General features: G+C 43.5%; 2 protein-coding genes, 1 long non-coding RNA gene and 1 pseudogene across 5 annotated transcripts in view; 1 reads left to right on the top strand and 3 right to left on the bottom strand.

Annotated features, from left to right (window-relative positions):
• LOC129831282 (voltage-dependent calcium channel gamma-6 subunit-like) overlaps nt 1-22,645 on the top strand; it is a 64,493-nt gene that overhangs the window by 5,055 nt on the left and 36,793 nt on the right. Inside the window, exon 2 of one of the 3 annotated variants that reach the window (XM_055894533.1) lies at nt 7,203-7,343. The exons of 1 other annotated variant lie outside the window; for it this stretch is intronic. The gene's annotated coding sequence lies outside the window, so the exon portion shown is untranslated. Of the gene's footprint in view, nt 1-7,202; nt 7,344-8,686; nt 9,496-22,645 lie in introns of those variants that run through there. One more of the 3 variants, XM_055894534.1, reaches the window with a different exon arrangement.
• LOC129830602 (C-type lectin domain family 1 member A-like) lies at nt 5,014-7,364 on the bottom strand (annotated as a pseudogene).
• LOC129831281 (neuronal pentraxin-1-like) lies at nt 8,372-19,352 on the bottom strand. Its single transcript, XM_055894530.1, has 5 exons — nt 18,187-19,352; nt 15,923-16,613; nt 15,529-15,779; nt 12,129-12,308; nt 8,372-11,249 (listed from the first exon to the last, which is right to left on the bottom strand). The coding sequence occupies exons 1-5, from the start codon at nt 18,928-18,930 to the stop codon at nt 11,040-11,042; spliced, it is 2,076 nt and encodes a 691-aa protein (XP_055750505.1). The 5' UTR covers nt 18,931-19,352; the 3' UTR covers nt 8,372-11,039.
• LOC129831284 (uncharacterized) lies at nt 20,561-22,453 on the bottom strand. The gene is made up of 3 exons (XR_008755693.1): nt 22,376-22,453; nt 21,253-21,392; nt 20,561-20,938 (listed from the first exon to the last, which is right to left on the bottom strand). It is a non-coding gene; the product is annotated as an uncharacterized LOC129831284 (long non-coding RNA).

Consider the following 22,645-nt stretch of genomic DNA (forward strand, 5'->3'; position numbering starts at 1 on the left):
AGTGATGAATCACGCTTCACCATCTGACAGTCCAACGGACAAATCTGGGTTTGTTGGATGCCAGGAGAATGCTACCTGCCCCAATGCATAGAGCCAACTTTAAAGTTTGGTGGAGGAGGTATACTGGTCTGGGGCTCTCAGTGAGCTTGAATAGAAGCTGGAGGAATTCCTGACCTGGATAAAGAGAGAAAATGATGAATAGTCACAATTGGAAATGTTTGCAAGCCTTACTATTAGTCCATGTGCTTGGTTATTCAAACTTTGTGGAACAAACTAGAATATCGGTTGGAATTTATTTCCATATCTTTTTCAAGGATGCTCAAATACATTCATATTTTGTTTTGTTTTAAAGACACCTCTTCTACTTAAGCCCATTCTGGGTTGCTTACTTCGGTCATATTGTGCTACCTCTAACCTCTCCAAGTGGGAAGATAAATAATCACTTGAGAGCCTAACCGATGTACATAGTTTAATCTATATTATCGGATGATATTAGCCTTTTACAGGCATATTGATATTGGACGATGATTCTACCGATGACCGATATTCAATAAATGGAATGTAAAAAAGTGAATCTCATGAACAAGGTAGTTAACCCACTGTTCCTAGGCCGTCATTGAAAATAAGAATTTGTTCTTAATAACTGACTTGCCTAGTTAAATAAAGGTAAAATAAAAAAGTAAATGCTTATCTGATATCAAGGGGCCATTCTCATTTTCATTATTGCCACAATGTAAGAAATCAACATTTGTGGCAATTTCGGAGAACTTGGTGTGGAAAAATGTCACTTTTTAATTTCCCTGCTGTCAAAAAATAAATCGGCAAATATATCGGTATCGGTAAGTTTTGTCCCACAAAAATATGGATTGTTGTCGGACCCCAAAGAAAACATATAGGTTGGTCTCTACTTTCTATGAACCACCGGTGTTATTAAGTGTTAGTAGTACTTGTATAGGATATACGCCTATAGCATGTCTCATAGCAAGTCTTACAATTCACTATAGAGTGCTAGAATGACTTTAAGCAAATTGATGACACAGATCGTTCATGGTGAGAAACAGAATCAATTAGAACCAAAAAATGTTCTTTCAGAATCCCCAAAATGTTGGTCAATTAAGTTGGATTTCATATCTATACAGGAACTTCCTCAATGCATGGTAAAATTAAGAGGGAAAAAAACAGTGTTCCATTGGTTGCTAAGTGTCAATGGTCATACTGTATCTCGAAAGAAACAGCGCCCCTCTGTCTCAGTATGTGTAGCGTATCTACAGTTGTCGGAGGTTTACATACACCTTAGCCAAATACATTTGCACTCCGTTTTTCACAATTCCTGGCATTTAATCCTAGTAAAAAATCCCCGTCTTAGGTCAGTTAGGATCACCACTTTATTTTAAAAATGTAAAATGTTAGAATAATAGTAGAGAGAATGATTTATTTCAGCTTTTATTTCTTTCATCACATTCCCAGTGGGTCAGAAGTTTACATACACTCAATTAGTATTTGGTAGCATTGCCTTTAAATAGTTTAACTTGGGTCAAACATTTCAGGTAGCCTTCCACAAGCTTCCCACAATAAGTTGGGTGAATTTTGGCCCATTCCTCCTGACAGAGCTGGTGTAACTGAGTCAGGTTTGTAGGCCTCCTTGCTCTCACGCGCTTTTTCAGTTCTACCCACACATTTTCTACAGGATTGAGGTCAGGGCTTTGTGATGGCCACTCCAATACCTTGACTTTGTTGTCCTTAAGCCATTTTGCCACAACTTTGGAAGTATGCTTGGGGTCACTGGCACGAAGCCTCCAGTGATGATCCATGGCACAAAGCCTCCAGTGATGATCCATGGCAAGAAGCCTCCAGTGATGATCCATGGCACGAAGTCTCCAGTCATGATCCATGGCAAGAAGTCTCTAGTGATGAACCATGGCAAAAAGCCTCCAGTGATGAGACATGGCAAGAAGCCTCCAGTGATGATCCATGGCACGAAGTCTCCAGTCATGATCCATGGCAAGAAGTCTCCAGTGATGAACCATGGCAAAAAGCCTCCAGTGATGAGACATGGCAAGAAGCCTCCAGTGATGATCCATGGCAAGAAGCCTCCAGTGGTGAGACATGGCACGAAGCCTCCAATGAAGGCCTCCAGTCCGGAGCCTCCAGCGACAGTCTCCAGTTCGGAGCCTCCAGCGACGTTCTCCAGTCCAGAGCCTCCAGCGACGTTCTCCAGTCCGGAGCCTCCAGCGACGGTCTCCAGTCCGGAGCCTCCAGCAACGACGGTGTCCAGTCCGGAGCAACGAGGGTGCCCAGTTCGGAGCCTCCAGCAACGAGGGTGCCCAGTCCGGGGCCCGCAACGAGGGTGCTCAGTCCGGGGCCCGCTACGAGGGTCCCCATTCCGGGGCTCGCTACGAGGGTCCCCAGTTCGGGGCTCGCTACGAGGGTCCCCAGTCCGGGGTCGGCGGCGAGGGTCCCCGCACCAAGAGGTGCCACCAAAGTGGGGTGAGCCAGCGGGGTATGCGTCCCGCACCTGAGCCGCCGCCGTGGATAGATGCCCACCCAGACCCGCCCCTATAGGTTTAGGTTTTGCGGCCGGAGTCCGCACCTTTGGGGGGGGTACTGTCACGCCCTGACCTTAGAGTTCCTTTTCATGTCTCTGTTTTGGTTTGGTCAGGGCGTGAGTTGGGGTGGGCATTCTATGTTTTGTGTTTCTATGATTTTCTATTTCTATGTTTTGGCCGGGTATGGTTCTCAATCAGGGACAGCTGTCTATCGTTGTCTCTGATTGGGAACCATACTTAGGTAACCTTTTTTCCCACCTGTCTTTGTGGGAAGTTGACTTTGTTTAGGGCACATAGCCTTTGAGCGTCACGGTTTGTTTTTGTATGGTTTATTGTTTTCTGTCGGCGTCATTCTTAAATAAAGAAAACGTACGCTCACCACGCTGCACCTTGGTCCTCCTCCTTCAACGGCCGTGACAGTTCTAGTTTTGTTTCATCAGACCAGAGGACATTTCTACAAAAAGTACCATCTTTGTCCCCATGTGCAGTTGCAACCCGCAGTCGGGCTTTTTCATGGAGGTTTTGGAGCAGTGGCTTCTTCCTTGCTGAGGAGCCTTTCAGGTTATGTCGATATAGGACTCGTTTCACTGTGGATATAGATACTTTTGTACCTGTTTCCTCCAGCATCATCACAAGGTCCTATGCTGTTGTTCTGGAATTGATTTTCACTTTTTGCATCAAAGTACGTTCATCTCTAGGAGACAGAAGGCGTCTCCTTCCTGAGCGGTATGATGGCTGCGTGGTCCCATGGTGTTTATACTTGCGTATTATTGTTTCTACAGATGAACGTGGTACCTTCAGGCGTTTGGAAATTGCTCCGAAGGGGGAACCAGACTTCTGAGGTCTTGGCTGATTTCATTTTTGATTTTTCCATGATGTCAAGCAAAGAGGCACTGAGTTAGGTAGGTCTTGAAATACATCCACATGTACAACTCCAATTGACTCAAATGTTGTCAATTAGCCTATCAGAAGCTTCTAAAGCCATGACATAATTTTCTGGAATTTTCCAAGCTGTTTAGGGGCACAGTCAACTTAGTGTATATAAACTTCTGACCCACTGGAATTGTGATACAGTGAATTATAAGTGAAATAATCTGTCTGTAAACAATTGTTGGAAAAATTACTTGTGTCATGCACAAAGTAGATGTCCTAACCGACTTGCCAAAACCATAGTTTGTTAACAAGAAATTTGTGGAGTGGTTGAAAAATGTGTTATAATGACTCCAACCTAAGTGTATGTAAACTTTCGACTTTAACTGTAGCTAGATGTAGTATGCTAATGTTAACTAGCTGGCCTGACGTTTCGTTGTCCATAGGCTAGCGAGCAAGTATTTTAGCCAGGTAGCGTAGGACAACTGTATGACAGAGTCATAAACCGTTTAGGCAACATGAAAGAGGAGGATGGCAGTGGCATTTCTCTACAAGTAAGGTGAGTCAAATGTTTTTTCTACTTGCACGGGCGCGCACACACACACAAATCAGTTCCATGGACATCCACATTATATTTAGTTTACGTTGATTGGATTAAATAGTTTTTGGTATCTTTTAGTTGTCACTGTATTAGACTAAGCATAGGTGATTAGATTATGTTGAAATGGTGCTGGAATAGTGGAGGCATCTCCTTTTTTTTGCGACTTGTGATAACTCTCCGTGGTTCTAAATGAATAGTTGTTTAGTAGTCTGAACATTTCAGAAACGTTACCTTGCTTGACCATGCTGTGGGTCATGTAATTGTTTGTTATATGCTAAATGTTTTGTTGACTTCACCGGACAGATTTTGCTCTCCGATTTTGTAATGAAACAAATGTGAGGTTGAATTTATTCTGCCACTGTGTCTTCTTATTGTCTCCCTAGGCCTATAAATCACGGTGTCAAGGCATATGAACTAACAGGTTATAGAGCAAACAACGCAATTATCACAACACATAGGTTGTGATATGGCATTTTTTTCAAAAAAGGTTTTCTTCCTACGGTGATTTTACCCACACACTGCTACTTCCAATAGGTGGCCTTCTTTGCGAGGCATTGGAAAACCTCCCTGGTCTTTGTGGTTGACACTGTGTTTGAAATGCACTGCTCGTCTGAAGGACCTTACAGATAATTGTATGTGTGGGGTACAGAGGTGAGGTAGTCATTCAAAAATCATGTTCAACACTATTATTGCACACACAGTGAGTCCATGCAACTTATTATGTGACTTGTGAAGCAAATGTTTACTCCTGAACTTGCTTAGGCTTGCTGTAAGAAAGGTGTTGAATACTTATTGACTGAAGACATGTCAGTGACCAAAGATTCTCAGTTTAATCCATTTTAAATTCAGATTGTAACACAACAAAAAATTGACAAAAATCAGGATCTCAAGAATCAATGGGTTTATATAATTAATTTAAAAGTCCCAAAATGGATGTAGGCTAGCAATTTTACGGCAACTTTATTTCCAGTTGTACATACACTGCATGATTATCAATTAGGCCTACAAAAGACACATTGGATATTTCATGCAATCATATGGCACTGACTGTGGCTACCCTAACCTCACACTATCTCAGAAGAGGAGAGGAAGGAAATGTCACTGCAGGGTTCGCTGAGTCCTCACAGATGGTCTTCAGGCTGTTCTTACACATGGTGGCGTACCTACCGGCCCTGTGGCTGTCTCCTTGCGACAGCCGGGCACACAGCTCTCTGGTGTCCCCCTTCTCTGGCTTGTGATACCAAGAAATATCCCAAAACCTGTAGAGGTAGGAGTCTCCATCAGTTGGACTTTTTTTTTTTTAACAAAATGACCATGTACTGTAAGTACATTTGGTTACTCCGCCAAATAACCATCAATGCAGAATAATGCATCAGGTACTTATAGGAAATGGACGTATGGCAATAAATATGCTCTCTTCATGACCTTAACTCTAGGGACCTCATACAGTAAGCATCCTCATCTGATACTGTCATTTGAGGTAATGTAATCACAGTAACGCAGTCTCGAGTCTCGATACAGGACACCGCGCCAAAGGATAAAATTGAGATCCAAACTCAATTTCTGAACGATATTTCTATCCATTTACGGCACCTTTTTGTTTTAGCTCAAGACTACCTTCAGAGGCAAATCTCCTGTAACTTTAAGTTAAGATTCTAAGTTACCCTTTTTCCACCAGGGAGTTGTCTGCCCAGTGCCAGCCCCGCCTGGGTTACCGTTCTTCAGGCCGATCCAGTAGGAGTCTCCCTGGCTCAGCTCCTTGGCTCTCTTCCACGGGAAGATCTGAGAAAAATGCAACACTCAGATGGAGGCCTCAAATAGACACGGCCCCACATTTTCGTAGAACTCCTAAATCTATTATTGACTTTAACTGAGGGTGTCAAATGTAATGTATTACACAGTGAATGCAATGTGTCGAACCATTCATGACTGACCTTATAGATTATGTTCGTGTCTGTGTTAAACGTGTGTAGGGATCATTGGGTGATGGGGTTCATGGCTCTCTCATACTTGCTCCTCCTCACTCTTCACCGTGGCAAGGTTGCCCCCTACAGACGCGCAGTGGTACTGGCTGGAGATCCAGTTCAGTCTCTCCTGGGTGTAGAGGCAGCATCTCTCCCCAAAAGACATCCATCCCTCTGGGCACCGCCTGCACTCACCCTCTGTGAAACAAGATGACGCCAGAGGTTACTCAGTTAGTTATACGGGTAATGGTGAACAGGGGTGGAACAGGTTCCCCATGTAAAATAGGTTTTTCAATCTCTATCATCACCTGTATAAATAGAATATTTCCTAAATATATCAATAAAAAATACTCTTAAAACCATCAAGTGGGGATTATTTATGGTGGTGCATGTCTACATCGACTAATCTGATAATAGCTAAAGTAATGCTGTTATTAGGATGCCAGGCCTAGAGCATAGGCCTAGTGTGACGCTACCCAATTTTCACGACTCTTGTCATTGTCAGCCATTTTGGAATTTTAAGTTGATCCTGGTTATCCTTCATCATCTTTTCTCTGCCTGTAGATATATTTAACAGTTTATTGGATTAGAGTATTTTTTCCCCCAGCTAAAAGCAACGTGAATGTCTGTGCTCACCACTGGGGGTGGTGACAGGACTGTACAGGTTGAGTGCTGGGTACTTGTGGAAGAGGAGGAGGTAGGAGTTGTTCAGGGTGTTCGGCTTCTGAGTCAGGTCTTTGAGTCTGACCCCCGCGACCCCTTTGCCATGGATACAAAACAAGTGAGGATGAGGTAGCATAGAGAGCCAATTAAAAGGTCAAGTTAGGGTTAAAACCTCAAGTCTTGACCTTCCATAACAATGTAAATCAGTGGACTCCTATTTCTGACCCTTGAATCTGTTTAATAAAAAAATATGAGGTAATGAAACTCACAGTAGAAGGTCTGTAGGAGTGTGGCCACAGTCAGCAGGAAACAGAGCAGGGCCAGGTAATGTGATAACTGTCTGTACTGTGTATGCCACCAATCTGAGAGGGGGAAATATTTCAGCCACATACAGTAATGTCAGTATAAACATGAGGCATACTAGAAAGTATAGCATTACGCTTTTTAGACATCAAACATGCAATAATCTTGATCTTGATCTTATTTCTTTGGATAAAATGTGCTATAATTTTATGTTCATGGGATCACCTCTCACTGTTGACCCCTCCATCTTTTTAGGATGTAGCTGGCCCGGTTCAGACTCCCCCATTCTCTCCTGGTCGTATGACTCCCATTCCCCCAGAGCAGTGGGAGACTGCTGGAGACTGAAAATAGAATCCAGCTCTCCTGAGTTCCAATTCACAAATGAGCTTTGAGACGGTATGTCACCCTTAGCTTCATGACAAGAACATTTGATAGCAAAACCTGTCAGGCCGAAGAAGTTTCGATTATGGCCAAATACCCTTATTCTACGGTGTTGTTTATGGACAACTTTATGTTGCTTGTGGTGACATTTCTGTTTAGAATATGTGTGTTTGTCCAGGGCCCGGTTACCCAAAAGCATCTCAGGATCCTATGGTTCTAACGATGAAGAAAGCCTTAAGATGTTTTTAGGACACCTGGCCCTAGTCTGTAAGTGTTGTCTTGGTCAGACCAATTCAATATGGCACCCAGAATAAAGATGTCAGCAAACAGTATCTAGGCCATAACGGAACGCAAGACTTCTATTCAAATGCCCTCCGTGCTTAGATAACTACTATTGTTTTAGGCTATATCGTGCCCAAGCTTTGCCAAAACTAAACGTATTTTCGTATCATACTTTGTTTTTCTAATCTGGTAGATAATATGTGATTTCAACTGCTGATCGCTGCTTTAAAGCATACACAACAAAGCCGCAGCATTCTGACTTTGACTTGTGTTGGGTCTTTAAGCCGTCATGACGATATAGGCTACTGAACATACAGAACAACCTCCAAAGGCAACTAACACCCTCTTGTGGCAAACAAGGTGGACTCACTGAAGAATTATAATCATGAGTCATGCTGCTGTTTCCTTTGTGTGTAGCCCCCACCCATTACCCCTTTGATGTTTACAGATCTGTAAAGGGACTGGATAAGTGTAAGCAATATAGCAGTAGCTGCCCTTCACAGTATGCTCCATGTTGGGAATTTTTACCCTGTGATGGCTGGTGTGGGTTGCAAGCTTTTGCTCCATCCAAGCAGTAACACATCCGATTCTACTAATCACAGTTTTAACAAACATTATTCGCCTTCATTCACTGCTTTAATTAGGAGGGTTTCTGCTTGACTGGAGCAAAAGCTTGGACCAACACCAGCCTTTGTGGGGTAAGACTGACCACCAATGAAAGAAATTACATGAAATATCCGTTCATGAAATATGCAATAATATTTACCAGAGTTAGTCCATTTATTTCTTGTTTACGTTTTACGATTCATCTTATAATTTTGGCTTACATACACAGGAAAGGGACTTTTGAACAAATACATAGACATGAATAAATAAAAGATTGTTCAATATTTACAGGCAAGAAAAACTAATCTATTGAGAATTTCTTTATATACAGATACAATGTATACCAAAGGCGAGATTATACAAACTTTATGGAAGCAACATAGATTCTGATGGTGAAACTGCATTCAATGCTATGTTTAAACAGAATTTTATCCAATTGTATTAGCATTCATTAATCAATCATCATTTTTAAATGTAATGTATTAGAAACATACACACAAAATGTTGGGAAACATTACATTCATTTAGCCCACTATCAGGAAAATAAACTGGAGCATGGGGTTTTTAATGCTCATCTTGGCATTATAAACTCTTATAAAACAATCCAGACCACTATGTCCTCTCACAAAGGTGCATTAACAAATATTTACAAACATACTGTAATGGTTGTAATGATTATTAGCAACAAGGGGCTATGTTCAGCCAAGGTCTGTACTATCACCATGGCAACAACAGACCCTTTTACCAAAGATTTTTTATAACTAGCCCAAGATAGACCAGAGCATTTTATTTTCAATGGGAGCAAATTAATCATAGTGGGCAGAACAAGCAAGTGTATGGGCAGAACCAAGCACGAGCTAGCGAGATCCTATTGGCGAATTCTAGTATTTATTTGCATATTTCCATTAGGGAATGTCTACTTTGTGAAGTGTGCGTGTGCAACAACTCAATTAGCCCTTGCACTCCTTCTAAACAACACCATTTTTTGAAACTTTTGGCAAAGGGTAAAGTTTACAAGACGTTGTCCACTCTGTTACACATTACAGAGAACTGTATTGAGATTAAATGTTTCATCGAGGAAAGAATTTGCAAAATGTCAGCCAAAATCCATCTTGCTCCATCTTTTCCCAATGCCAGTCACTGGGCTTCCTCTCATCACCATATTTGGTAGTGAGTGGAAACCGCAACCGGATGCTTCACATTTATACATCCGGTGAAATATCTGTCTCATTGTACTATCTGTGCTTAGACAGTCCGAACTTAATACACTGAAATGGGGGTAAGTAAACTAATAAAATAAAATGCATTCCTCATTTGTATGCTTTACAGACAGATAAGGGATGGCCATATACACTGAAAAGATAGACAAGGAAAGGATGTGTTGTTGTGTACAATAAGTTGTACTTACCAAAAATGTAATGGTGTGTATTTGTTTATGCAATTTCACAGTTGATATTCAATACATAGGCTATATTTTTCAGATTTGTATAAGCATTTTTGCATGCATTAAAAACATAAGACCTGACTAATAAAAAGCAACAGATTTTTAGAGCATTACAGCATTACATTTTTGTTTCCAAGCTGTTTTGAGTGCATGTGCGTGCATGTGTGTGCATGTGTGAATTTAGCCTATTTGAGAGCATGTGTATGCTACTGACAGCACGGAAATAGTCTGGATCTGGATCAGAGCTCTTCTTGTCAAGTAAATCCCACTGTAAGCCACAGGTTACCATGGAGATGTCAGCATTACCTTAGAACTCTTGACAGCCAGTTAACCTGTATTTATGCGGGCACCTGTCCACAAGTCAGACTTGACAATGTCAACTCTGCTGTTGCATAAAACCTGGCAGCCATTTCAGACACACTGATAGAAATACAAGTCGAAACCAAACCCACAAGTTTTGCTGCGTTAAAACAGACATTCCAGCTTACAAAATGTCCCCTTTTTAACCTATTTTTAAAAACACACGTACTTACAAAAATATGTTTTTGCAAACAGACAAAGCAAACTGCTTTAACCAAAAGCAGAGCACCATCAGCTATTTGTAGATCTAAGTTCCTGTGAAAAATCCAGTGGAATGTTAATCAGTTGCCTGTGTGTACAACACAGTAGTAGAAAATAGGCCTCTAAAATCTCTGGTAGAGATGGGACAGGCTAAAAGCCTAAAAACAACATCCCTAGATGAGCTCCTCCATCTTCACTTACAAAAAAATACTACGTAATCCCTCACATTCAATCATCAAATCTGTATCAATGTCTTCCAACTCATACACTTGCCATCTGCATGGCTCTGTTTTCAGTGCCTTTAGGTTGTTCATTCCATACTGTCCAAAGTTGGTTTATGAGCATTCTACCTCAGTGCTTTCCTTTTAAATCACTGGTATCATCCTGCTCACCAGTCAAAAACAGAAAGACGAACAAATAACATCTGGAGTATTGTGACTTTGAGAACCATATCCAGGCGTAATACGTCCCAGAAAAGTGTTTTGATTCTTTGAACACCTGACTGATGAAGGGCTTTGCTAAGGCTGGGGCAAACATGGATGGACCCATCTAGAGACAGGGAATCCTATTACCTGTACTGGATCTCGGGAGCAGCGGTAATCATGACCATTCGGTTAAATCCAGCCTTTGCTCTTTTAAAGTCCTCTCAGTTCCTCGGCCCAGCGAGGGGGAAGGCAGAACGGAGAGGAAATGGATGGCAAAAATAGCAGAATGTCTCTGCAGCGTAGCGCACAGAGCCCTGTTGCCCGTACAGCTGGTTGACTGACATCATGCGCTTGGTGATCAGACATTTTTAATGAGGCAGAGTGGGGTAGTGCTTAGTGGCAGGGGTCGAAGGGGTATTTGGTGACCCCACCGTGAAGCTCAACCACTGCCTCTGTCCAGGAGATGAGGTCACCGGCCATGTGACCACCACAGGAAGCCTGGCTGTAGATTTCATTGGGCGTGAGAACGCGGGACCACAACTGGAGGTCTGACATTTCGCCCACGAAGGACTGGGTGGCGTCAAATCGGCCACCTAGGGCGTCCTGTTAGGAAAGCACAGCATTATTATTAAGAGTAAAGGCCCACAAAACATGAACAAGAACAATCTATCCCACAGTAAACGATGAAGACGCAATTATTTAAACAGATGTATTTGAGTTTGAAGGTTAGTCACCAACAATGTTCTAAAACTAGGCAGTTCAGATCAATCAACCTTTGTTCTTAAACCTTCTCATGACCTAGTGTCATGTTAAGGTTAGGCTTAAGGGCAAGGTTTAACTAACATGCTAATTAGCAAAAAAGTAGTTGCAAAATTGCTAATTAGCTAAAATGCTAAAGTTGTCCATGATGAGATTCTAACACGCAACCTTTGGGTTGCTATACGTTTGCATTATATGCCCACCCATCCCCTATCCACCCCTACTAACCACCCTACTTTCGTTTTAGCCTTAAGTGAACTTCTGTCTAATGTAACCATACCATACATATCATAATAATTTGTCCCGGATTTACATTTACTATCTTACATCTAGTCTATGAGAACAGGCTGGACTCTCTTGTCTAGAGCGACTTACAGTTCTTACATTCATCTTTAGATAGCTAAATGAGACAACCACATATCACAGTCACCAATGTACTGATTTCCAAGCTTAGTTTTTGGCAAAGGCCTGTGTCTTCTCAGGACACAACTAGACGATAATCAGCTTTCACATGATTGTATTAACAGCTTTTTGTGTTTGCAAATCCTAAAATGAGCAAACACACAGTGTAAGTGTGACAAGTAATTCCTTGCTGGCAACATTTTGTGTCAGCTGTGGGATCCAGTACTGCTGTTTAGAAATGTATGGTTCCTACCCCAGCTTTTATATGTTCTTCAGAACTTTGAGTATGCAAATTCATAGAAATAAAACGTATAGATGTACCTGTTCCTGGCCCAGAATAAAGACTCCACCAGGCTTGATGGGATGCCACGCAGATAGATTCTCTCCAGATCCCCTTTTTACACCGTCTTGGAAGGCCTCCCAATGCCCATCGTGTGTCGACCATGTCACGCACAGATGTTGCCACTTCCCATCCGTCATTGCCATGGGCAATGTCACTGCCTGTGCAAAAAAATAATAATTAGAGGCAATGGCATGATTAACTAATTGCATGATTGGCTAATTGATTGATTGGCTCAATCCGTCTAAACAAAAGATTTCCGTGAGTAAAAAGAGCAAAGTCACTGCCTGTTCGGAGAAAGAGAGATTATTACCGGTTTAATTGACTGTCACAGAACAGGATGTTAGTGTCATTGTCTTGGGCGTTTAGAAAAATGACACCATCAGAAGGTCAATTAAACACAAATGTTGTCGTTTTTTAGGGAGATATTTTGTAAAAGATTTGCCAGGTTTTGTGAATAGGTCCAAATAGCCATCGCATTTCAATTAGTGAGCTTTCTTTTCTTTTGTGTCATATCCTTCAGGTGCCATAGCTAGGCATCTCCCAGGTTTAACCACCAAATCCCCTCTTGTCTGGGAGAAACCCTGACTCATGCTGACGTATGGGCCCAGACCATGTGTCTATCCCCGTGTCCACCCTCTCATTAGACGTCTCTTCACATGACTGTGCTAGGTAAGCTGCTTGCCCTTTGCCCTCTGTGGTATTATGCCATTAGGGAGGATGATTGATGAAGACAGAGCCACTGTCTCTCAGGGGGCAAGACTAGGTGAGAGCAGGATCCAGGTGAACTGTAACTGTCACAACTGCCTCCTGCCTCGCTCCTTGAGGACAGGAGATAAATCAAATTCCGGTGCCTGATCGGATGAGAGTGGAGTCACCTGACACTGAGGTGTGAGCTTGCTTGCCTTGAGGTGATTGATTTTCCACTTGTGCTGCCAATGAGGCAACTGACTGATAACATAAGCGTCGTCTTACTTCAAATTTTGATTAAAAATGGTGAAACACTCCTTTCTAAATGGTATCAAATCAAATCAAACTTTATTTGTCACGTGCGCTGAATACAACAGGTGTAGACCTTACAGTGAAATGCTTACTTACAGGCTCTAACCAATAGTGCAAGAAAGGTATTAGGTAAACAATCGGTAAGTAAAGAAATAAAACAACAGTAAAAAGACAGGCTATATACAGTAGCGAGGCTACATACAGACACTGGTTAGTCAGGCTGATTGAGGTATTATGTACATGTAGATATGGTTAAAGTGACTATGCATATATGATGAACAGAGAGTAGCAGTAGCGTAAAAGAGGGGTTGGCGGGTGGTGGGTGGCGGGACACAATGCAGATAGCCCGGTTAGCCAATGTGCGGGAGCACTGGTTTGTCGGCCCAGCTGAGGTAGTATGTACATGAATGTATAGTTAAAGTGACTATGCATATATGATAAACAGAGTGTAGCAGCAGCGTAAAAAGAGGGCTTGGGGGGGGAACACAATGCAATAGTCCGGGTAGCCATTTGATTACCTGTTCAGTAGTCTTATGGCTTGAGGGTAAAAACTGTTGAGAAGCATTTTTGTCCTGGACTTGGCACTCCGGTACCACTTGCCATGCGATAGTAGAGAGAACAGTCTATGACTGGGGTGGCTGGGATCTTTGACAATTTTTAGGGCCGTCCTCTGACACCGCCTGGTGTAGAGGTCCTGGATGTCAGGCAGCTTAGCCCCAGTGATGTACTGGGCCGTACGCACTACCCTCTGTTGTGCCTTGCGGTCAGAGGCCGAGCAATTGTCGTACCAGGCAGTGATGCAACCAGTCAGGATGCTCTTGATGTTGCAGCTGTAAAACCTTTTGAGGATCTCAGGACCCATGCCAAATCTTTTTAGTTTCCTGAGAGGGAATAGGCTTTGTCGTGCCCTCTTCACGACTGTCTTGGTGTGTTTGGACCATTCTAGTTTGTTGTTGATGTAGACACCAAGGAACTTGAAGCTCTCAACCTGCTCCACAACAGCCCCGTCGATGAGAATGGGGGTGCGCTCGGTCCTCCTTTTCCTATAGTCCACAATCATCTCCTTAGTCTTGGTTACGTTGAGGGATAGGTTGTTATTCTGGCACCACCCGGCAAGGTCTCTGACCTCCTCCCAAAATGCGGTCTCATCGTTGTCAGTGATCAGGCCTACCACTGTTGTGTCGCCTGCAAACTTAATGATGGTGTTGGAGTCGTGCCTGGCCATGCAGTCGTGGGTGAACAGGGAGTACAGGAGGGGACTGAGCACGCACCCCTGTGGAGCTCCAGTGTTGAGAATCAGCGTGGCAGATGTGTTGCTACCTACCCTCACCATCCAGGGGCGGCCCGTCAGGAAGTCCAGGATCCAGTTGCAGAGGGAGGTGTTTAGTCCCAGGATCCTTAGCTTAGTGATGAGCTTTGAGGGTACTATGGTGTTGAACGCTGAGCTGTAGTCAATGAGTAGCATTCTCACATAAGTGTTCCTTTTGTCCCAGGTGGGAAAGGGCAGTGTGGAGTGCAATAGAGATTGCATCATCTGTGGATGTGTTTGGGCGGTATGCAAATTGGAGTGGGTCTAGGGTTTCTGGGATAATGGTGTTGATGTGAGCCATTACCAACCTTTCAAAGCACTTCATGGCTACGGACGTGAGTGCTACAGGTCAGTAGTCATTTAGGCAGGTTGCCTTTGTGTTCTTGGGCACAGGGACTATGGTGGTCTGTTTGAAACATGTTGGTATTACAGACTCAATCAGGGATATGTTGAAAATGTCAGTGAAGACACCTGCCAGTTGGTCAGCACATGCCCGGAGCACACGTCCTGGTAATCCGTTTGGCCCTGCAGGCTTGTGTATGTTGACCTGTTTCTAGGTCTTACTCACATCGGCTACGGAGAGCGTGATCACACAGTCGCGCGGAACAGCTGATGCTCTCATGCATGCTTCAGTGATGCTTGCCTCGAAGCGAGCATAGAAGTGATTTAGCTCGTCTGGTAGGCTTGTGTCACTGGGCAGCTCGCGGCTGTGCTTCCCTTTGTAGTCTGTAATAGTTTGCAAGCCCTGCCACATAAGACGAGCGTCGGTGCCGGTGTAGTATGATTTGATGGTTCGTCGCAGGGCATAGCAGGATTTCTTGTAAGTTTCCGGGTTAGAGTCCCGCACCTTGAAAGCGGCAGCTCTACCCTTTAGCTCAGTGCGAATGTTGCCTGTAATCCATGGCTTCTGGTTGGGGTATGTAACTACAGTCATTGTATGACACATCACAGTAGGAAACCTTATAGTAGGAGAGTGTATGTGTGTAAGAAGTGAGGGCAAAGATATCTTCACAAATTGGTCACCAGGGGCACAACGTGAAAGTATGTAAAACAATCAATCATGCTCTTACCTTGTCGTTGACCAGTAGTTCCATGGGGTTGTTGCCCCATTCGATCAGAACCAGTTCATTGGCCTGTCCCGGGACAGAGTAGGAGAAGGGAGTGCCGAGGCCAGGCCCTGATCCCCCTTTTATCCAGAGGCAGACGGTGAGGGCGAAGATTTCGTTGAGTAGGGTCCTCTTTATTTTTCCATATATGTAGTTAGTGCGCATAGGGAAGCCAATCTGGAAAGCATCCGGACTCTTTGGCTTTTTCCGGGTACCTGTTGGGATACAAGACAGCAAAATATGAGCAATGAACAGCTGATACTGAGTATCTGTACCTGCAAATACAACTCGGCATGCATGATATAACTCGGAAAATAGTAAACAGTATCAAAGTGGGTTATTATCAGACTTTCAATACCAGGGTCAGTGTTCCTGTGGTTAAGGTGGCTCAGCACAGTTTCAAGCTTGTTATGTCCACGGCCAAGAGGTCTTGGAGCCGGCGGCTTGCTGTTGTAGGATGGACGAGGATGATGGCCATGGTCGTCGTTGCCATGGTGACCATCGTCACGGTGATCGTTTCCATGGTGGTCATCATGGTGGTCATCGTGAAGATCATCATGGTGGTCATCGTGGTGAAGGTCATGATGGTCATCATGGTGTTCGCCATGACGGTCGTTGTCATGGTCATCATGGTGATCGTCATTGTGGTCTGTATGGTGGGTGTCATGGCGGCCGTGGCTACGATCATAATGGCGGTCATAGTGTCGGTCATGGTGACTGTTTTGACGGTTGTTGTGGCGGTTGTTGTGGCGGGTGGGGGTGGGGTTGTGGGTCTCGTGGTGGTCATCATGGTGATCGTCGTGGTGACTGGGTCCATGGTGGTCATCGTGGTGGTCATCGTGTCGATCATCATGGTGGTCATCGTGGTGGTCATCATGATGGTCATCGTGGTGGTCGTCATGGTGGTCATCGTGGTGGTCGTCATGGTGACCATAATCATGCCCACCATGCCCACCATAGTGATTGTTGAGCTGCTTCTCAAGTGCATTGATTTTGCGTTGCAGGAGGTCTCTCAGTGAGCTTGAATAGGAGCTGGAGGAATTCCTGGCCTGGAGAAAGAGAGAAAATTATTAATAGTTACAATAGGAAATGTTTGCAAGCCTTATTATTAGTCCATGTGCTTGGTTATTCAAACTTTGTGGAGCAAACTAGAATATCAGTTGGAATTTATTTCCATAATATGACTTTTTTTTGTATTTGTTTACCCCTTTTTCTCCCCAATTTCGTGATATCCAAGGTCGAGAGCCAAGCGTTGAAACACGACCCTGCCAAGCCTTGACATACTGCTTGCTTAACCCGGAAGCCAGCCGCACCAATGTGTCAGAGGAAACACTGTACAGCTGGCGACCGAAGTCATCGTGCATGCCCCCAGGCCGCTACAAGGAGTTGCTAGAGCGCGATGGGACAAGGACATCCCAGCTGGCCAAACCCTCCCCTGATCCAGACGACGCTGGGCCGATCGTGTGCCGCCTCATGGGTCTCCCGGTCCCGGCCGGCTGCGACACAGCTCGGGATTGAACCCGGATCTGTAGTGTTGCCTCTAGTACAGCGATGAAGTGCCTTAGACAGTTGAGCCACTTTGGAGGCCAATCTCAGCTGAACTGTCTTTGTCTAACACCCTCAAGACATTTGGTAACACTTTCTATAAACCATCAGTGTTATTAAGTGTTACTACTGCTTGTATAGGATATATGCCACTGTGATGTCTTATAGCACGTTTTTTTGGTAACACTTTATTTTTTAGAGACTGACCGATATATATAGTTTCATTATTCAGTAAATGGGATGGATTCTCATTTTCATTATTGTCACAATGTAAGAAATCAACATTTGAAGAAATTTCTTGGACTATTACTCTTTTGGATGGAAATTTTGAAGAACTTGGTGTGGAAAAATTAAATTTTTTAATTTCCCTGTTGTAAAAAACTAAATCGGCAGATTTAGTGGTTGTTGGTGTTGGCAAGTTTTGTCCCACAAAATATCTGAATCGTTATCGGACCCCAAAGAAAACATATAGGTTGGTCTCTACTTTCTATGAACCACCGGTGTTATTAAGTGTTAGTAGTACTTGTATAGGATATACGCCTATAGCATGTCTTATAGTAAGTCTTACAATTCCTTATAGAGTGCTAGAATCACTTTAAGAAAATTGGTAAGAAACAGAATCAATTAGAACCCCAATTTTTTTTTTCAGAATCTCTAAAATGTTGGTCAATTAAGTTGGATTTTGTATATACAGGAACGTCCTTGATGCATGGGAAAATAAAAAGTTGGTTGTTAGTATCAATGGTCATATGTCATACAATCACTCAACAAGACCATCTCCTAGGCTTCGTGAATTCCCATGAGATCAGTGCAATATATCCTCTAGGGTGAGAATCAGGATAATTAACTAATCAACTTAGGTCTTCCTACGCATGCACATGGATGGAGCTTGGGCTGTAGGCCACTGATATCCTCACAGCGTGAGAGAAAGCTGGAGCACCCTTTGTCGTGCTTCATTTCAGGTCGGTAGCGAGACAGTGCCCCGTAGTGACGCATAAGATAACCTAAATGCACACAAAGGGCCAATAAGCTTCCTATCCCTCTTCCTACTCATCCTTTGTTGTTGTTCCCACTGACCTGCAGGTTCTCTAGCCTCTCCTTGAGTGTCTGGAGCGTTTTCCTAGTTTTCTCAGGGGAGAAGGCCCCATGCTTGCTCCCAGCGTTGTGCTTCCCTAGGTGGTGTGGGTCCGATCGATGTCCATTGTTCAGTGGATAGTGGGGATCCCCATGGTGGTCAGCATCAGGGTAGGCGTGGTGCGAGCTCGGGTGATGGGTGTTGAGACGCGGGGGTCCATGGTGGTTGTCATGATGGTCATCGTGATGACCCACCCCCCGTCCAAAGCCCTCACAGAGGGTCAGCTTGGCAGTCAGTTCCCTGATCGTCTCCCGCTGGTCTAAGATGGTCTCCTTTTGCCGCACCAGGCTCTCGCGAAGGTGCAGGATGGTGGATTTGGCCTCGTCTGATATTCCTATCCCCATTCCCATCGACCTCCTGCCGTTACCATTGGGCGCCCCTGCAGCAGGTCCATGATGCCCATTACTGCTGGGTCTGTCGTGGGCAGGTCCGTGTGCTGCCCCACCTGGTGTGAAGCAGCTGGGGTCTGCATCCGCTGGAATCGGGGTACAAACAAACTTTGGCTGGACTCCATAGTCATAGTCTAATCCCGGCAAACTAACAACAGCCATTGAGGAAGATATGAGAGTATAAAGGAGTAGAGAAAAAAGAGGCAAAGAGGGTAGGATGAAACCTGGGAGTACTCCACTCCAACGCATTTTCCCTTTAGGCAAAAGCATCAGGGTTGGGATGGCGTTGTCGGCCATATTTTCGTTCTCTCCTGTCAAGGGAGACTATCCTTCCACGCTTTATTTTTGGTGTGATGAATACCACGAGTAGAGGTCATTTGCGGCGGATGGCAAGCTGATTTGACACATGGCAAAACAGTCCAAAATCCCCTGTCCAACAGGGTAAATTCATTCAAGAAGTGTTCCAACATGCAGGACCTTGTGCCAAAGCCGTTAGTGCTTCATCACTGTGCCACCATGCAGACTGGCTCCATAACAGGACAAATGGGTGTTGACGTGTCCTTCTCCTCTGATCAGGGAAGAGGGGTCTGCCTCCAGGTGATCCCTCGTGGCACAGCGTGCCTCCTGTGTTCGACAGCCAAAATAATCCCTTTATAGCCGGGCTTCTATCTATCCGAGAGGGCCAATGGTGCTTCCATCTGGAAGGAGAAGACAAAGGGGATAAGTCATAAATGTCATTGGCACTTAAAAGCTTCATTGGAAATACTTTTTTTAAGTCTTGGGAAATGCTATCACTTCAGTGAATAGACAACAACAGCAACATGATCAGAAGTACATTGATATACTGAACAGTACAGAGCAATAGGATGGCGATGACAGAACTCGAGCAGAGCAGCGGTGGGGAGTAATGGAGCTAGGGTCATAAACAATTAAACTACAATTATTTAGTCAATCAGTCACCGCTATTGGTTTTCAATGAGCCAGCAATGGCCTTCAGTGAATGATGCCAACAGCTGAGAACCCCCCCCCAGGGCAGTGTAATCAGATTACAAGGCAGCCAGCAGGATGCAGTTAATGAATGATGGTTTTCATTTTAATGTGGGCAGGCAGGCTGTTTACTATGCAGGGTTAGGAGGTTATTCATAGTGGAACAAGAGGGGGACAGTTGTGCGAGACAAGGGGCTATCACCAAAGAAGCTATATCGAAAGAGCAGCAAATAATGCCAGTGTGATTGAGGAGGTGTGTACAGACTAGGATACAGTAGCACCGGAGCCCTGAGTTACAATGTACAGTAATGGAAAGAACTGCTCTTGGCCCTGGGATATAGTAGAATGTTGTTTATGCATCTGTTTATCTGGGGAATGGCATTTACTGACCTATTACGCAAAGTTAGCATTGTTAGCGTTAATATATATGTTATTCCTAATCAGACATTGTCATCCATCAAACCACCAAAATGACTTCAGCAAACAATCTAAGAGTAGGTATAAGGCCTCAATTAATCCAGCAGGAGGTCAGGAGGTCAGACAGAAAGTGAGGCAAAACCAGGAGAAGGTAACAGAGAGCTCAAGGACACTTTCTTATAAGCCTCTTACCCATTTCCCTTGGCTATCGTCAATTCACCACGCCTACCGATAGACCTACTTCTTCTTAAAATATAATCCCCAGTCCTATATTTTGATGAGATTAATACATGAGATTATAAATTTGTCAATGTCAAGTTGGCAATTCTTTATATCAGCAAGCTATATTATGTGTTTAACTATTTTCCTTACTGTAAATTTACAGCAGTAAGGAAAATAGTGTTGTAACATACATCTCTGCTGTAAAGCAAAATTACAGTATTAAGTTTGGTGCCTGTATAATGCTGTAAATGTCGTAAAATTCTCCCTAAAATCTAAAGGTAAGAAAAATAATACATTTGTAAGTAAAATACATTTATTCAAATTGGTAAAAACATTAACAAATCAACAACAGAATTGACAATATAAGTAAGAATTGTTAACACATATGTAACCAAATAAGATCATCATTCCAACACTAATTTAAAAACTATATTGTGTGGTGGAGAGAGTGAGACAAAGAGAGAGAGGAAGATGAAGTTAATTGTACCCAAGATGGAGATTGGGTACAATTCTAGATCCATGGTCATCAGAGCAACTATTCAGGGTTTAGAGGCGCTGAAACACACAACGGGACAGTTTGGACTGGAGAACAGCTAGAGAAGTCAGCGCAGCATCAGGTGTTCCTCATGGGGCTCCATAACAATCATCCTCAGTTCTGATTTGTCAGCTCTTCTCACCCCTAGGACAAGCATAGAAAAATGAAGAATAGAATGAGAGGCAGAGAGCACCAGAGCTGTTACTCTGTGGGTAAAAAGATAGGTGACAAGGGACATATCAAGCCGGTGTCGTGTGTGTCACAGGAGGTTGGTGGCACATTAATTGGAGATGACGGGCTCACGGCTGGAGCGGAATCAGTGGAATGGTATCAAATACACCAAATACATGGTCTCCATGTGTTTGATGCCATTCCACTAACTCTATTCCAGCCATTTTTATGAGCTGTCCTCCCCTCAGCAGCCTCCACTGGTGTGTGTGGGTGTGTACTGTACTTACCTCACTAGAGGTCTTCATTCAAACTCAGTGAGCTCTTGGAAGAATGGGGCAAGGTAGGGGTTGAAAACAGCTGGCTTCCTCTAGGCCACCTTGTCACTTTGTCCCATCTTCAGGATTCATCATCTTGGGTTGATTCCAACCTGTACAGCCATATATCCAATTTAGTTTATGAAATCAATTGAGGTATTGAACAAATACAAATAAGACAGCTAGATACACCTACCTCAAACCCTAGCTAACTAATAAAACATTGCTATAGCCTACACAATACCACAGATGATTTTACCAGACTCAAACCATTTTCCTTTATTTCTGTACCATCTAATGTTTGTATACTACTGGTAAAGTGAACAGGTTTAGCTAATACTGTAACATTATGGAACAATGTTGTTGAGAGGTTGTACGGACACGGACGTATCACACGGTTGTGACAGCTAAGGAGGACATGGTCCCGGTGTTGTTGCCATTCATGCTCTTCCCCCTAGAGTAGACTGTATCACGGTGACATCTAGATGGCTACCAATATTTGTTATTTCTTGTGTAGGCTGCTATCCTACTTGAAATGTAAAATATATATTTTTTTAATTGGCCACGTTACTAGCTATCGCCGGCGACACTGTGATAGAGCTGCCCAGTGGAAGCACCTTAGGGCGGCAGGCACCTCGACACAACACTGGTCATTCCCATTGGCTTTAGCGGCTGAGGCTCGTGAGTAGTTTAACGGCCCTCTACGTGGTTTGTGTTAAATGCTGCATGTCAATCCAGAAAAAAACCGCTGTGCCGGTAATATGGGTCATATCCAATGGTCATATCTTTTTAATTGCTAGAAATAAGCCATATTCTTTGTAGTAATGTTGAAAACATAATGGTCCAAAATCTGCACTCAGTTTATTCTCTCTGGCACTCAGAGGCTGCGGTACAGCGAAGCCCATCATCACAACAATTATTATCTGGGTAATTTATTTTCTAGGTCGCACAGCAAAATATTTACAAAGCAATTTAGAGCAGACTGAAATAGCATGTGTCAACTTGAGCTAGCTAACTAGCTAAAAAAAAAAATGCAGTAATTCCACGTTGGCTAGCAATAAAATTACTTAGAAATAAGTCAACGTACAGTACCTACCCAGTAGTTGCTGAACATTTTCTTCCACTTCACAGCAGCTTCAAAAATACATTTAATAAAATAGTCTGATGTTCATGTGTCTCACCGGACAGCATGAGGCTAGCCCCTGAAACTGATAATTTGAATCTACAGTAGGCATAAGCTATTACAATAATGAAATACAGTATGTTTGAGTAATTTTTACATGAGGTGTCCAATTACTGTTAATAACAGTATTTTGTTCAGCATTATGCAGTGCAATCTACAGCATTAATGCTGTAAAATAGATTC

This window comes from Salvelinus fontinalis, chromosome 32 (genome assembly GCF_029448725.1).
Source record: "Salvelinus fontinalis isolate EN_2023a chromosome 32, ASM2944872v1, whole genome shotgun sequence".
Classification (NCBI taxonomy): Eukaryota; Metazoa; Chordata; class Actinopteri; order Salmoniformes; family Salmonidae; genus Salvelinus; species Salvelinus fontinalis.

What these genes read in the sequence shown, in the direction of transcription:
- LOC129831281 (XM_055894530.1), bottom strand. Translation starts at nt 18,930, where the DNA reads ATGGCCGACAACGCCATCCCAACCCTGATGCTTTTGCCTAAAGGGAAA. An exon ending in CCACAGGAACACTGACCCTG is followed by an intron (nt 15,780 to 15,922) that starts GTATTGAAAGTC and finishes GTATCCCAACAG; the next exon opens with GTACCCGGAAAAAGCCAAAG. An exon ending in AACTACTGGTCAACGACAAG is followed by an intron (nt 12,309 to 15,528) that starts GTAAGAGCATGA and finishes TTTTTTGCACAG; the next exon opens with GCAGTGACATTGCCCATGGC.